Source organism: Passer domesticus, chromosome 17 (assembly GCF_036417665.1).
Source record: "Passer domesticus isolate bPasDom1 chromosome 17, bPasDom1.hap1, whole genome shotgun sequence".
NCBI classification, from domain to species: domain Eukaryota; kingdom Metazoa; phylum Chordata; class Aves; order Passeriformes; family Passeridae; genus Passer; species Passer domesticus.
In genome coordinates, this window is record NC_087490.1 from 13,494,076 (window position 1) to 13,510,621 (window position 16,546).

The window sequence follows — 16,546 nt, forward strand, 5'->3', positions numbered from 1 at the left end:
TCCCATCCCCTCCCTGGTACCTTCTGCAGCAGCTCGATCTCCTGCTGTTTGGCGTTGAGCACAGCCAGCGCCTGCTCATGCTCCAGCTCCAGCTGTTGCCGCCGCTCCGCAGCCTCTCGCATGTGCTGGGCAGGGGAGAGAGCACTCAGGGGACAGGGACAGCCACGCGGCCAGGGGGCACTGGGCCCACAAACCTGCCTGGCACCCCCAGAGGCAGCGGGGAACCCAGCGGGGGCTGGGGCTTGGGCAGGGCTTCAGCCAGAGGAACTCAGGCACGGGGAGATGTGCCCCTGCCAGGACCCGGGCTGTGCCCCTGCCAGGACCCAACCTGTGCCCCTGCCAGGACCCGGGCTGTGACACTGCCAGGACCCGGGCTGTGCCCCTGCCAGGACCCACCCTGTGCCCCTGCCAGGACCCGGGCTGTGCCCCTGCCAGGACCCGGGCTGTGACCCTGCCAGGACCCGGGCTGTGACACTGCAGGACCCACCCTGTGCCCCTGCCAGGACCCGGGCTGTGACACTGCCAGGACCCACCCTGTGCCCCTGCCAGGACCCGGGCTGTGCCCCTGCCAGGACCCGGGCTGTGACCCTGCCAGGACCCGGGCTGTGCTCCTGCCAGGACCCGGGCTGTGACACTGCCAGGACCCACCCTGTGCCCCTGCCAGGACCCGGGCTGTGCCCCTGCCAGGACCCGGGCTGCGCCCCTGCCAGGACCCGGGCTGTGACACTGCCAGGACCCGGGCTGTGACACTGCCAGGACCCGGGCTGTGCCCCTGCCAGGACCCGGGCTGTGCCCCTGCCAGGACCCACCCTGTGCCCCTGCCAGGACCCGGGCTGTGCCCCTGCCAGGACCCGGGCTGTGCCCCTGCCAGGACCCGGGCTGTGCCCCTGCCAGGACCCGGGCTGTGCCCCTGCCAGGACCCGGGCTTCTGAGCAGTGTTTGATGCTGACGACTCAAAGCAGTATGAGAAAGGCTCCTGGGAGAGCGCAGGCTGCTCGGTGCCAGGACACCCTTTGCAGATAGAATCTGTTTCATTACAGGTTAATATTACTCCCCAGCATCACTGTGGCTTTCAAACACCCTCATAATAAATGGGAGTTAGGAAAGATCTCTTTCTAGATTCTGATCTCCTCCCTGGTGAAGCTGGTATTAAAGATTTTCATTTTCCAAATTACATCTATTCCCATAATAGTCTCAGAGCAGAGGCACAGAGCCTTATCTGCAGCAGCGAGTTATTACACACAAACCTTGAGAAACCAGCACTTGGGAAAACAACTGCACGGACAGAATGGACGAGAACAGCCCAAAATATCTGATTGTCTACAGGAGAGAGCTTTGTCCAGCTCATCTGTACCCTGCAGTGAGCTGTTACTGCCGCTGGGTAAGCAGGGTCAGGGTCAGGGTCAGGGTCAGGGTTAGGGTCAGGGTTTAGGGTTAGAGTTTAGGGTCAGGGTTAGGGTCAGGGTCAGGGTTTAGGGTTAGGATCAGGGTTTAGGGTTAGGGTTTAGGGTCAGGGTCAGTGGTTAGGGTTAGAGTCAGGGTTAGGGTTTGGGGTCAGGGTCAGGGTTTAGGGTTAGGGTTAGGGTTTAGGGTCAGGGTCAGTGGTTAGGGTTAGAGTTAGAGTCAGGGTTAGGGTTTAGGGTCAGGGTCAGTGGTTAGGGTTAGAGTTAGAGTCAGGGTTAGGGTCTGGGGTCAGGGTCAGGGTTTAGTGCCAGGGGTTAGGGTCAGGTTTAGGGAACGGCAGATACATCTCTCTGAGGTGAAATACCTGGGCAGTTTGCTCAGGCTCCCATCCTCTTTCCAATTTTGACTTTAATACCTGTCCAGCAGTGCACGTGCCAGTGCTGATAAGGGCACACAAAGGGCTCGGGGAGCCTCTGGGCTGCTGTGACACCCCTGCCAGTGCCTGGGGCTCTCACCCCCACCCCTGATCCCAGCTCAGAGGGCAGTCAGGGCACCCCCGGCCGAGCACCAGGGACCCAGGAGAGCAGGGCAAGGACAGGGCTGGTGGGGTCTGGGTTTGTACACACCTTCAGGACCTGCTCTAAGTTCTCCAGCTTGGCTTGGAGCTGGTGTTTCCCCCTCACAGCCAAATCTCACTCCTTGGTCACGCTGAGGAGGGTTTCTCGAAGATGGTCATAGTCTGCTTTTACCTGGAAAACAGAACAGGGTCACTGCCCAGCCTGCAGAGAGGGCAGGCAAAACTCACCTGGCACACACGTCTCTGTGTGCCCAAGTGAAGGGAGAACGGGGCCAGGAAGGGGAAAGCACAGCACCCCAAGGGAGTGCTCGGGGAGGCTGTGCCTGCCCCACACAGAACCTTCCCAGCAGGGGCTGCAGGCTGCCAGCCAAACTGCAGCCCTGTAAATTAAACAAATACACTACCACACACCCAGTGAATGACAATCAAAACATTCCTGAATCCTCTGCTTCTCAGGGGCCTCTGAGATGGGTGTGCTACACAAAGAGGCAGAGATCCACAGGAAAGTTCTTTCTCTAATTCAGATCAGCTGCAAATTTGATTTCTTAGCCCTGATCACTTTATCAGTTTGAGATCTGAGGCATGACAGGATTATTACAGCTTGTATCACACCAGAAACTGCATCTTTTTTGTGGAGAAAGAATCAAGCAGGAACAAACACCTGGGTAAATTCCCCAATATTATTTTCACATGCATTGCCACTTTTGTGCAGTGTTTGCAGCAGGTAAGGAAGCAGCAACACTTCTGTTTTGTTTGGTTTGTTTTGTTTGTTTTTATTTTGGTTTTGTTTGCTTGGTTTGGGGTTTGTTTTTTTATTTGTTTGCCATTTTCTAATGCAATGTTTTGAAAGCTGATTCAGGCTCTTTATTTGCCTTCTGGCTGCAGTTTGCCATGGACCAGACCATGAGAATGGCTGCACCCAGCCCTGCAGAAGGGCTCTTGGGAGTGCAGTGGGCTGGAAAAAAGAGAGGAAAAGGGAACAAATCACGTTTTCCATGAGATCTGATGCAATTATTGCCAACCTCAGGATTTTTTTTCTGCGCAGGGATTTTCCTTTTCCCTTCCTCCCAGTTCTTCATGACACAGGAAACTCTCAAACCAAGGATTTTCAAAACCATGAACTCCTGGATCCTTTGAATGGCACAGCATTTCCAGGTCAGTCAGGGTATTGCTGAGGATCACGGGGAGGGAAAAGGGAGCAGGGAGGCTGTTCTGTGAGAGCAGCAGTGCCAACACCCAGAACTGCTGCTCCGTGCCTTCCACAGTATTTAATGGGTCTGTACCCACAGCATGGCAAATTCTGGCAACAGCAAGAGGGAATTCTGCTCCTGACTCAGTGGCCAACATGACAAATGCTGAGCTCTGTATCTTAAATTGGTTTTAGCAGGCTTTTCCAGTGTACCTCCAGACAAAGATTACCTACAATAAAGCACTGTCAGCCATGCAGGCTGTGCCCTTGCTGGTGGCCAGAGGAGTCACATCTGCAGTGTCACCAAAGGCTGAGCCCCCATGGCATCAATGATGCACATCACTGTGTGCCAGCTGGAATACAGAACTGCCCAAGGGAGACTTCATGTGCCTCGTGAGGTAAAGAGCAAAGGCGGTGTGCAAACAGCAATAAAGAGAAACACATCAGGAGAGGAGAAATTCACAGACAGATGGACGATAAAACTGACGATGCTGTGACACACATGGCTGCCTGCTCTCACCGTGTCCCAGCCCTGCCTTTCTGCACTAAACCAGTCTCCATCAGCACAGGAAAAGCTCTGCTCCCCCAGAGCAGCACTGAATCCTGCAGTGGCAGCGCCAGGAGCCCCTCAGCCTCTGCCCAGGAGCCCAGCAGTGCTGAAAAACAACAACAAAAATCTCCCAAGAGCCCAGCGTCACCTGAGCTGGGAGGAGAGAGACTCCACTGCAGGAAACAAAGCAGGGCAGGGTCCAGAAGGCACCCTGAGGGCAAGGGCCAGCAGCTGGAATGCACACACACCTCTGCATTCACACACCTCTGTATTGATACAGCTCTGCATGCACACACAGCTCTGCAGGCACACACACCTCTGCATGCACACAGCTCTGCAGGCACACACACCTCTGCATGCACACACCTCTGCATGCACACACCTCACTGCCCTCCAGTGCACGTTCATCACTCAGTGTGGCAGAGTCCTGGAGGACAGATGTTCAGCCAGAGGTGAGGAACCTGGACTGAAGATCAAGCTCCTAACTGCAGCCTCAGGAATGTATTTTTATCTATTCAGACAGCAGTGTAAGCTTGCAACACAGCAAAAGTAAAAACCCTGCCGTGGATGTGAGGACTGAGTAAGAAAGTGCCAGCAGGAGGATGGCTTTGGTGGATTTAATACAACCCGACAGCATTGTCTGGGTAACAAGGTTCCACACTGCCTGCAGAAAGGCATCTGTTGCCCTGTGTGCTAGCTTGCTCATCCATCAATTATTTGTGTTTTAAAAGATCTTGTACCCTATTCATTTCTTTGCAGCTCTGTTTCTTGAGGATCCTTGCTGCCGGTAACGTGGAAGGGCTGCCCTGGAGCTCCTGACTCTCATCCCTGTGACAGCCCTGGTTTGGATGGTGCAGGACAGAATCCACCCAGCAGCAAGGGAAACCTGGGGGCTGCAGGGACCTAAAAGGGAAATCAAGACTCTTCTGATCTTTTCTCCTGCATCTTGGCCCTGTAAGTGACTCACTCCAAAGGTCAGGTCCATCACCTCCAGTTCATTTTTTGTTTCCTCCAAGAGCTGGATTTGAAAGGCAAAGCTGACTCACCCTCAGGGGTGCAAGGGCAGCCCCTGCCCTGGCCCAGAGCTGGGGCACAGCCTGCCCAAAAAACTGCCCTAAAACCCCTGGGAAAAAAACTGCCCTTAAACCCCTGGGGGAAAAAAAAACCAAAAACAAAAAAACCCCCAAAAAACTGCCCTAAAACCCCTGGGAAAAAAAAAACTGCCCAGGCTGTGCCACCCTCCTGTCTGTCTGTCTGTCCCTGCCCAGGCTGTGCCACCCTCCTGTCTGTCTGTCCCTGCCCTGTCTGTCTGTCTCTGCCTGCCACAGCTCCCCAGGCAGAGAGCTGCACTCACAATAAATGACATTTCACGGAGCACTGTTACATACAATGAAAAGTAAACAAACAAGACAGCCTTACTGTTTTTAGGTGTTTTACTATCTCCATCTGATCCTTCCTCTCACTTGCCATGGGGAAGCACATGGTAGCAAGCAGCACAGGAAAGCAGTTGGACATTTTCTGGTGTCAACACCTAAAAGCTAATGAATTCCTGCAGAGAAACTAACAACGTGAGTGCTTTCCACTAGCACTTTCAGGTAAAGGGAGAGCTGCTCAGAAAGGCTTGCATTTGAAATAAAATCACTTCACAATTGGATTTGCTTCCTTTTAAAAATAGGAACTTTTCCGTGCAAATTATGCTGTTCTAACAAAGGAAAACAAATGCAGCTTTACCCCTCTAATCAGCAGGCTGAATTTAGCACAAGGAACGGCACACCAAAATAGCACTTCTTAACCAGCCCTGCCAAACAGGGCCACAGGAACTGTGTTTGGTGGCCCTGGACAGCAGCAGTGCCTGGCACTGGGCAGCTGGGAGCAGAGCTAGGGAGGAAACAGCAATTCCCTCCTGACACCTTCATTTCTGAAGGTTTTCTAAGCCTTCTGATGTTTGCATTCCTGTAGCAAACTTTCTCACACACTTTCTGTAAACAATTTATTGCTTTGCGCTCTTTTATGGAGGAAGAAAAACTTGATAAACTGCTGGTTTGCCACTCACAGCTGCCCAGCACTGCGCCCACCTCGGTCTGGTCACCTTTCCTCACTTTTCACCTGTTTCTCACCTCTCTTACTCCAGTTCTTCACTTCTCCATCTCAGTTTGCTTCACTGTGGCACACAGTATAGCCTGGCAGCATCCTCTCCACTCTGTCAGAACTGGAGGTGGGTGAAGGGATAACTCGAGACATACCCACGTGCAGCTCCAGGGCAGCACGCGCAGCAGCAAACTCCAGCACTGCTCCAGCTGCAGCTCCGGGCCAGGCAGCACCAAGCTCTGCTAGGACAGCACCCCTGGGCTCTGCAGCTGCCACGGCTGGAGGAGCTGCTGCCAGTCTTACCAAGGGTTTGTGGGCTGCAGCAAAAGCAGCATTTCTTTCAGTCGTTTTTACACTCACTCCTCAGCACGTTCAAATAATCTGTGTACCTGAAGTACAGAGGGTGTAATTGTCCTTCACCATGGCACAGTCCTACCTCCTTCAGGGGCAAATTATACCCCAGGGAAAGAACAATGACCCACTGCTGAGGAGAAAGGAATGCACCACGTCCCTGCTCCTGTGGGAAGGCACAGAGGCAGCCCAGTGGGGCTCAAACATGAACTGCTCCTGCAAGCTGGTCTGAAGGGGATATTCCCCAGTGTCATCTTTTGTTTCATGGCTCCAGTTAGCAGGAAATGGATTTTTCACCTTGAGCCCAAAGGATGAGCTAAGGATCCGATTCAGTTCTGCAGGTCAACCCAAAGAGTGCACCAAGTATTCTGAAATCACTCAAATGCAGAGTGTGCTTTAGAGGTTCCTGCACACGCAGGAGCTTCCCCTGACACCTGGTGAGAGCTCACTGGAAACCTCCCACCCACATTCTGCACTCACTGCAGCCTCTCCGGGGGCACAACAAAAACCCCCAGCTGAAAAGCACCAGCAGAATTGTTCTGATCACTGCAGAGCTGCAGGGACAGGCTGCAGCAGCAGCACCCTGGGGCAGCCACCTGCAGGGCTCTGGGCTCCATCTGGGGATGTTCCCAAAGGTCCCCTGAGCCCGGGTCCCTCTCTGCTACCCCAGCCCAGCCCAGTTCAGTTCAGTTCAGCTCAGCCCAGCCCAGCCCAGCCCAGTCCAGCCCAGCCCAGTCCAGCCCAGCCCAGTCCAGTTCAGTTCAGTTCAGCCCAGCCCAGCCCAGTTCAGCCCAGCCCAGTTCAGTTCAGCTCAGCTCAGCTCAGCCCAGCCCAGTCTCTCCAGCCCAGCCCAGCCCAGCCCAGCCCAGTTCAGTTCAGCTCAGCCCAGCCCAGCTCAGCCCAGCCCAGTTCAGCCCAGCCCAGCCCAGTTCAGTTCAGTTCAGCTCAGCCCAGCCCAGTTCAGCCCAGCCCAGTTCAGCCCAGCCCAGCCCAGTTCAGTTCAGTTCAGCCCAGCCCAGCCCAGCTCAGCCCAGCCCAGCCCAGTCTCTCCAGCCCAGCCCAGCCCAGCCCAGCTCCCATCCCTCTGTCCCCACGCTGCTCCCCACAACAGCACCCATCCCCTGGGAGCGGAGGGAGCCATTCCCGGACCTGTTCCACTGATCCCTTCCATGCAATTAGCCAGACTGCCTTTCACTAGCGCTCCGCAAAAAGCTTTTCCCTCTTGTCATGCACAAAGAGCAGAGAGCAGCAAACAAGATCAGCTGTTGTCATGGAAACACCATGCCCCAGCAGGTGAAAAATTCACTCTTGTGGCACTAAAAAAGGATGAAATGTACTGAACCTAAGCACAACATCAACCACAGCTCAAAACGCTCCATGTTTTTCCCAAAGATTGGCAGATTTTTTAGCAAGAAATGTAGAGATGTAAACGTCAAAAACCCTGGTGTGAACTCTGGTGACATCAGTAATTATTCAGCTGTCTCAGAGCAATCTTATCAGGCAGAAACTTATATTAATGTATTGCATAAGGTTGGCAATCTCTATGAAAAGTTAAGCCCAATTTTTAGAAGTTGTAAGTGACTTGAAAACAGAAGATAATTTTTCATTTCAAGACAGACGCAAGAAAAATATGCTGAATAATTTTAAGGATTAGGTGCCAGAAGCATCATTCAAAACCAGCTCTTCATGCTCCAGAAATCCTGTTTTCAGAACAGACAATATTACAGCCCTCAAGTAAGGCTGCACAACCCATTTTTCATCTGCTAAGCTGAGGTGGTACACAGAAACACTGAACAAATCCATGAGCAAAGCAAAGTATTCTGGACCAGAGCTTTACCTGCGTGCTCTTTCAAGGAAAGATCAGCCCTGGGGCTGATGTTGAACCCAAGTTTTCTGTTTCAAACACAAACAGCTGAGAGCTGCTGAGCCTGAACCCAGCAGGGAGCAGAAGGGTCGGGGAGCACAGAGCCCAAACCAGCCTGGAGCAGAAAACCCCTGAAGCAGAGAAATGGCAAGGGCAGGAGTAAAGGTGCACAACACCCTCGATCTGTGAACTGACTGGAAAATAAACAAAGGAGAAACAACCCCCAAACCCGACCAAGGGCTGGACAGAGACAAGAGCAGAGTAAGGATCATCGCTGCCACGGAACACAGCGCTGCACCCAGCTAAATGCTGGACATTTCTCCTGCTGGCAGAGGTTACAAACAATCATCCCAATGCTCATAATACTCAGCTTTAGCCTCGTCATTTTAAACTTTTTTCATTTCATAAAAATCAGCAGTTGAGGCAGCTGTAAATGCAAAGCTCAGGAAGCTCTCAGGAAAGGCTGTGGGGAGAGGAAAAAAGAAAAAGAAAGGAACACTGAAAACCACCGAGCACAAAGAGCCTCTTATGCTCTCTATTTCAAATTGCTGCCTAGCAGAACTGAACAAAACCAATGAACTTGATTAAAGGAAGCCTCAGGTGTCGTCTTTGCACAGAACCTCCTGAGCCATCCCAGACAGCACCAGCACTTCTGAACCCTCCCAGTCACGGTGAGCACCAAACCCAGGTGGAAAACCTGTTCATGGAGAAAGAAATGAACCTCTCACAAGGTAATTGTAACTCTCTGTGCAAAACAAAACCTTGCAGAAGGTTTTAAAACTCCACAAAACATTTCCAGCACTTCAGACACTTGAGTCCAGACGCTGTCAACTGCATTTCCATCTACTATGAATTTCATATTTCATTAGCATATATTTCCTATTCCTATTGAACTAATTTTCCATTGTTGCTTATGTTTTCTCATGATATTTATTTGTTCCAATATGCTGAGAGATCTTCGGTCCTCAGGCAAACTAATTAGTTTTAATAAAGCCAGAAGAAATTAGCTGGGGTTAAAAATGAACAGATAACAAATGTAAGTGATGCTTCTGGTTCGCAGGGGGCTGAGACAGAAGGTTAATCAAAGGGGAGTATCAGTTTATCTCCCACCATGAACAAAGATTTTGCAATTAGCCAACATTTCCAGGCACATGAAAAAATCACTGAATTATGTGATGGCTATCAGAGAACCTCAGGAAAAATAACCTGACAATAGGCCTGAGAGCATCTGCAAGGCCTGGGAGTGGAGGATGACAAAAGAATTATTCCAAACTCTTCTCCTCTGGAGATGAAATCTCCCCAGCCTGACACTGAAATGAAACTGAGCATCCCCCAATCTCCCCAGTGCAGCTATCAGCAAAAGGAAGGATGAAAGTGGAAATTAAAGATAGCCCCAGATGGCTGCACTTTTATGAAGTTTGCTAGAACACAAATTTCATCTCGTTGGTTCTTCTTTGCAGCTATCAGCTGAAGAATGACACCTGCCTGCAGAGGAGATTCCAGGGCAGCCTGAGGCAGCCGGGACCAGATCCCTGCTGGGAATGGGCAAAACCCGCTGGGAATGGGCAAAATGGGCTGGGAATGGGCAAAATGGGCTGGGAATGGGCAAAAAACCCGCTGGGAATGGGAAAAACCTGCTGGGAATGGGCAAAATGGGCTGGGAATGGGCAAAACCTGCTGGGAATGGGCAAAAAACCCGCTGGGAATGGGCAAAATGGGCTGGGAATGGGCAAAAAACCCGCTGGGAATGGGCAAAAACCTGCTGGGAATGGGCAAAATGGGCTGGGAATGGGCAAAAAACCTGTTGGGAATGGGCAAAAACCTGCTGGGAATGGGCAAAACCTGCTGGGAATGGGCAAAACCTGCTGGGAATGGGCAAAACACCCGCTGGGAATGGGCAAAATGGGCTGGGAATGGGCAAAAACCTGCTGGGAATGGGCAAAAACCTGCTGGGAATGGGCAAAAAACCCGCTGGGAATGGGCAAAAAACCCGCTGGGAATGGGCAAAAAACCCGCTGGGAATGGGCAAAAAACCCGCTGGGAATGGGCAAAAAACCCGCTGGGAATGGGCAAAAAACCCGCTGGGAACGGGCAAAAAACCCGCTGGGAACGGGCAAAAAACCCGCTGGGAATGGGCAAAAAACCCGCTGGGAATGGGCAAAAAACCCGCTGGGAATGGGCAAAACCCACGGGCTTGTGCTCAGAGCCTGCTGGAGGAGCCTGCCCCCTCCCTCCTGTCCTTTCTGCTGGGGAGGCAGCAGCCCAGGGAGGCCGTGAGCTGCATGTCCTGCATAGATAAGGCTGTGAGCTGCATTTCCTGCAGGGGGACCCTCGCCACCTGCATTTCCTGCAGGTGGATCCTTGCTATCTGCATTTCCTGCAGGGGGACACTTGCTATCTGCATTTCCTGCAGGGGGACACTTGCCATCTGCATTTCCTGCAGAGGGATCCCTTGCCACCTGCATTTCCTGCAGAGGGACCCTCGCCACCTGCATTTCCTGCAGAGGGATCCTCGCCACCTGCATTTCCTGCAGAGGGAACTTTGCCATGTCCATTTCCTGCAGGGGAACACTTGCTATCTGCATTTCCTGCAGAGGGAACTTTGCCATGTCCATTTCCTGCAGGGGAACACTTGCTATCTGCATTTCCTGCAGAGGGAACCTTGCTATCTGCATTTCCTGCAGGGGGACCCTTGCCACCTGCATTTCCTGCAGAGGGATCCTTGCCACCTGCATTTCCTGCAGAGGGACCCTTGCCATCTCCATTTCCTGCAGAGGGACCCTCGCCACCTGCATCTCCTGCAGCCCGGCTCCTGCTCCAGTCCTGCCCAGCTGCAGCTGGCCCTGCTGAGGAGCCCCAGGCCCCGCACCCTCGCACCCCGGGATGCTGCCCTGGCCCGGGCACACGGAGCTCCCTGCAGCCCCTCCCGAGCCCGTGCTGGCTCCGAGTTCAGGATCTGAGCCTTCCTCGCTGCTGCCAGCACGGCTCAGCACGGCTCAGCCCCGCAGCTGCCCTGACCGGGCCTGAAGCACATCATTAACCAAACGAGCTGCTTCCCTTTGTCCTCGCTCAGGGGGCTGAGCTGTCTGTCTGTCCAGCCCCTGAGGCTCCCGCGGTGCCCCAGGCAGGGATGGAGCCGAGCCTGGCAGCCCAGCCCTGCCTGGAAAGCCCTGTCCTGCTCCCCAGGCAGCCTGGCAGGAAACCCAGGCTCTGCACACTTTCCCTCTGCCAGATTGTCAAACGGCATTATTTCTTCTTATGTGCAAAATGCGTGCTGGAAGTTGCTCAAACGCCAGAACTTGTCTGATCCTGCTATAACGTAGCAGAGAATAATTTCTAAATTTAGGAAGTAATTGCTTTGCTGTCCAGTGAAACGTACACTAAAAAAGTCATTTCCTCCAGGCAAGTCCTCATTTTGAGCACCAACTCAGCCTGCAGTGACACAAGCACTAAACCTCTGGGGAAAGGAAGCTGCAATTCCATTGTTGCTGTTTTCTGCTCCCTTGCTGTTTCACAACACGATCCAAGTAACAACAGCAGTGCTCAGATGTCATCCAACACACACTTACAAAGTGCTTGGCAAACCCAGCCACTCCGTTCTCCTGGGTAATATTTCTTTTTGTGGAGGATTCTGACTCCCCCGGCTGTGGTTCTATTGGAATCCTGAACAAAAAGCTGACATTTGGAATCCTCACTGCCGATGAAAGGAGGGAAAGGTTCTGGTGTCAGATGCAGCCTGCCTGCACTGCTGCCCTGGAGCAGCTCCTTGCCAGCCTGGATCTGGGAGCACCAAGACTTGGATTCCAGGAATTTCAGACACTGATGCCCAGCTCCTGAAGCCTGAAGGAGGCTGGAGTGAACAGCCAGGCAAAGAGAGCAGCTTGCTGCCAGCTGAAATGCCTTCTGTGGCAGCCCCAGAGGCGGGTTTGAACCCCCTGCCCATCCCAGCCAGGAACCGGCACCAGCTGAGGCAGCACAGCCCCAGCAGCCCCGAGCCCCGCACGTCTGAGATCCCCTGAATCAAACACAGATTCCACAGGGCCCCCCTGCCTGCTCCCCCAGGTCACTGAACACTGTTCCCTTCCCCAAGGCAGAGATTTCCCACCCACGCTCCAGGGGCTGCCTTGGTTTTACAGTTAATTCCATGGTAATGTGCTAAAAATGCTGCTCCATGGGAGGAGTGCAGCCCTGCTCGCTTTCTAGGTAAGGACACAGTCCTATTTCAGGGAAATTCTTCCAGAATCTGAACAGCTGAGATCCTGCATGGGTATGGCCCAGCTCACCTGTCAATCTAAACTGCTTCATGTGACAAGAAAAGGCTCTCACAGGGCTAGAATGCGACAAAAAACTGAAATTAAAATCCAGACCTGAAGTCCAAAAGCCCAAAAAGCCTCCCAGACTCTCCTACTGATACAGCAGCCAGCCTGTAAAAATTACATGACTTTTAACACACTTTTTAATTGCCTTTAATTATTAACATTTATGCTACCCTCAAAATGGCAGTGTCTCAGCTGGAGCCAGGGATGAATTTTTAATAACGCTGGAAAGCAAAGCAAGAATCCTCAGTGTGGCCTTGAAGGCTGCCCAGTCCCACCTGTGAGTTATCCCAGCCTGGGGAGGGAAGGGCAGGCTGCAGAGCTGGAAACGTCCCTGCAGCCACGGGGGACTGCACGGGCAAAGAGCAGAGCACTGGATTCTGTCTCTAACGGGAATAGCAGCGTTTGGCCTGGAAAAGGAGCCAGGCTCAACTGTCAAACACTCTGGTCCTCAGGGAAATGGGAAATGTGGAAGAAAGATGGGAAAACTGAACTTGGTTCAGAGCTGCAGAATGAGCAAAGCAGGTTCTGGTTTCCTTCTGGCCCCTTGGAACAAAACCTGCAGCCAACAGCTCCTGCTCCAAATGCAAACCATGGAAAGCTCAGGTGACAACAAATGCACCAATCCATCTCCAGGCCATGGCCACCTGCAAAAATTCACTGCTCACTGTAAAGCTGAGTCATAACAGATTCATCACATGAATGAAGAATGCCCAGAATAAATCTCATTATTGTTACTTTTCTTATATTTAGAGCTTAAAAAAAAAAATTCTACATTGACTTCAGATCAAACTATTGCCAAGTTTGCAAACTACACAACATTTTATGGAGAAAAACAGGATCAGATTCTCTTGTGAATACATTTTGGTCAGTCTTTATCTCTTACTTACTCCCAACTTCACAACCTTGGTTTACATTTCAGAATCTGACAGGAGCAGGGTTCATTCCAACTAAACCAAATTACAGGTATTAATTAATGGCTCATGCTTGTTTGCCAGCTCCTGCAAGCAGAAGGGTGGATAAAAATGTATTTACAGCAGAATTTAATTACCCATTTTCAAGCCACTGGCCTCCTGGCAAAAGTCTCCCAGTGTAGTGCAGAATAGGACTTGGATTAAGAATTAATTTACTGTCAGGAGTGATCTGCAATTTAACAGCTTAATTGAGTTTGCTGTGAAATTGGTTGGGAGCTCTGGAGCCTGAGCTGCCCCAGAGCTGCTGCAGCCAGGCAGGGTCAGGATCTGTAACTCAGCCAGAAACCAGAGTTTGGGTCAGGATCTGTAACTCAGCCAGAAACCAGAGTTTGGGTCAGGATCTGTAACTCAGCCAGAAACCAGAGTTTGGGTCAGGATCTGTAACTCAGCCAGAAACCAGAGTTTGGGTCAGGATCTGTAACTCAGCCAGCAAACCAGAACCTCTCCCATAACCAGGATCTGCTCAGGATCCATAATTCAGCCAGCAAACAAGGGTTTGGGTCAGGGTCTGTAACTCAGCCAGCAAACAAGGGTTTGGGTCAGGGTCTGTAACTCAGCCAGCAAACCAGAGCCTCTCTGTGACCAGGAGCTGCTCAGGAACCTCTCACATGAAGTCACTCCGTGCTGGTCCCTTTCAGCACCAGACAGCGGCAGGCTCAGTTCCTCGCTTTGTGCATCCAGAACAGAATTCTCCTCCTGTGCAATCATCCTTCCATCCCCTCCCTGGCTTGCTGCCAGGGCGAGCTGTGGGGAGCAGAGCCACCCCCATCCCAAGTGGGAAGCCAGGCTGCAGCCCTGGAAATGCCAAGGCACAAAAAAAGCATGCCTGCCCCAATTTCTTCATGTTATTTTGGTATACTTTAGGAAAAAACCCAACAACACGTAACTCATTAATTATAACCTTTCAAAAGTGTTTTCCTTCCCCCCAAACTGCTAAAATTTAGCAGAGCTGCAGCCAAAGCTCTAATAGAACTATTTTTAGCTCTTGTCATGCACAGAACATCATGAAGTAGGTCTCATCCTTCTATTAATGCAAATGTGCTTAAGCAGCCAGTGCAGGGAACTTTGAGAGGTGCTAATCCCTGTTCCTGTGGGGTCTGTGCTGGTGTGTGCACACACACACAGGCCGAGGGAGGGGACACAGCTGGCAGTGGCAGCAGGCATGCACAGCTCCACACAGCCAGCCAGACTGCATTGCATCTTTATATTGCATCTAATATTGCACTCATTCCCACACCCAGCAGCCTTTACTGCACCCTGCTCTTACTTTGTGCTGAGCTGAACTGCAAGGCTTTAAAATGGAAATGCTTTTGGTGGTCAGATGCACTGGCTTTCTCTGGGAAGGGGCTCAGTGCTGGTGGAAGGGACCAGACTGGAGCTCCCTGATCATGCACAAGGAAAGCGAGGCACTGCAGGGCAGGGCTCAGCCAGCTCCCTCCAGAGCCCCTCCACCCAAATCCCCGGGAGCAAAACTGAAAACAGCACCACACATCCCACATCCCGGGCACGGTGTGGCTGTGCCTGCTCAGATCCCTGCCTGTTTCCCATTCCAGCAGCGGGGGAAGCAGAGGGCAGAGCCCTGGTGGGGCTGGCTGTGCCAGCAGCACACACCAGCAAGGGCTGAATTCTCTCTGCCTTGCTCGAGTGAATCGTCTCAGACACATCTGACAACTCAAGCCAAGACACTTTTGGCTCTATACAAGCACATCTTTAAAATGTGTTGCTAATTATTGACATGGCTCGTTATCTCCTTGCCGTGCTGAGCACGACTCCTTCCCCTGCTGCACCCACTCCTCCCAGGTAAAGGCTGGAATGTGCCTGGAACTTTGTGAAAAGGAAATAAATTCACCAGGGCAGGCATCCAGCAACGAGATCTCCCCAGTCAGAATCTGGAGACAGCTTTAAAAACCAAGATTTCTGCAGAAGCAGCCAGGGAGGGAGCGAGGGGAACATCCCAAGTGCTGATCAGCCCAGAGCTGAGCTCAGCTGGGCTGGCCACAGCACCTCACACAGCCCAGGGAATGGCTGCTGCAGCTTCTTCACTGGGGAGACAGCTGGAGTTCTGCTCACACACTGGGAAAAAGCTGGAATTCTGCTCACAGAGTGGGAAATAACTGGAGTTCTGCTGACAGAATGGGAAACAACTGGAATTCTGCTCACACACTGGGAAATAACTGGAATTCTGCTCACAGAGTGGGAAACAACTGGAATTCTGCTCACACACTGGGAAATAACTGGAGTTCTGCTCACACACTGGGAAACAACTGGAATTCTGCTCACACACTGGGAAATAACCGGAGTTCTGCCCACACTGCCCCAGGCCCCAGAGCACCAGCACTGAGCACTTCCAGTGGCTGAAGGCACTCACAGCTCCACACACTCCATTGTGACCAATTAAAAGATGCTTTTTTGGGGGCACAGAACCACCAGTGCCTCTCCAAGCCGGAGAGCAGCCTCCCAGCCCTAAGCAGAGGAGCAGGAGCTGCTCTGCCTCTGGCACCTGGTCCTGTCTGACCCCCGGTTCACTCACCCTCCCCACAGGGCCAGGAGTTTCCCACTGCCAGGTTCCATTCCCTGGTGCACAGCAAATGCCCTGAGCTGCAAGGGAGCTGCTGCAGGACAGCTCTGAGGAACATGGTGCTTTCATTTCAATGCCAGCTTCATTCACCATGAGAATTAAAAGCTCTGGGGCAGGAGTTTGTGGCTGTGCAGTTACTCCTTGTCTAAACACCAGCATTCTGCATGGCTTACCTTGTCAGCTTTAAACCCCTCACAGAAGGACCTGGTTTTTATTTGTTTCTAGCCCAACATTTGTCAGTGAGGCACCTCCTGCATTTGGAATCTGTGCTGGGAGCCCCAGACAGGGATGCAAAGATAAAACATGCATGAGTGCTGAGCACAGGATGGGGCAGCAATTTGTGAACATCAACACACACCAATGCTCCTGTTCACACTCTCAGCTCTGCTTGTGTCTGATCAGAAGGGACAGCTCACAAATGCTGTTTTAAACATCTTTTTGACAAGCAATATGCTTTTCCCCAGCACTCCATTTATCTCTGAAGTACATTACCGAGCCATGGGCTCACCACAGCCCCAAATATCCACATTCAGAGGGGGATTTCATTTACAAAACCCTCCTTGCAAAGTGCTGCACAGAGCACAGACCCTGTACACATACACAGTGTAAACTCCATTTATACACACTGAGCTCTGACCCAACGCTTCTGGTGGTT

The 16,546-nt window shown here is 52.1% G+C and overlaps 1 protein-coding gene and 1 long non-coding RNA gene across 12 annotated transcripts in view; one reads left to right on the forward strand and one right to left on the reverse strand.

Annotated features, from left to right (window-relative positions):
* RIMBP2 (RIMS binding protein 2) overlaps positions 1 to 16,546 on the reverse strand; it is an 80,830-nt gene that overhangs the window by 37,948 nt on the left and 26,336 nt on the right. For all 11 annotated transcript variants that reach the window (XR_010348857.1, XR_010348856.1, XM_064392998.1 and 8 more), the window contains 2 exons: positions 2,031 to 2,153; positions 21 to 125 (listed from right to left, as the gene is read on the reverse strand). Coding sequence is in view for 9 of the 11 variants with exons in the window: in XM_064392998.1 (XP_064249068.1) it covers positions 21 to 122 (102 nt within the window). In the remaining 2 variants the exon portion in view is untranslated. The remainder of the gene's footprint in view (positions 1 to 20; positions 126 to 2,030; positions 2,154 to 16,546) is intronic.
* On the forward strand, positions 2,423 to 5,159 carry LOC135282837 (uncharacterized). Its single transcript, XR_010348858.1, has 3 exons — positions 2,423 to 2,705; positions 3,027 to 3,136; positions 4,480 to 5,159. It is a non-coding gene; the product is annotated as an uncharacterized LOC135282837 (long non-coding RNA).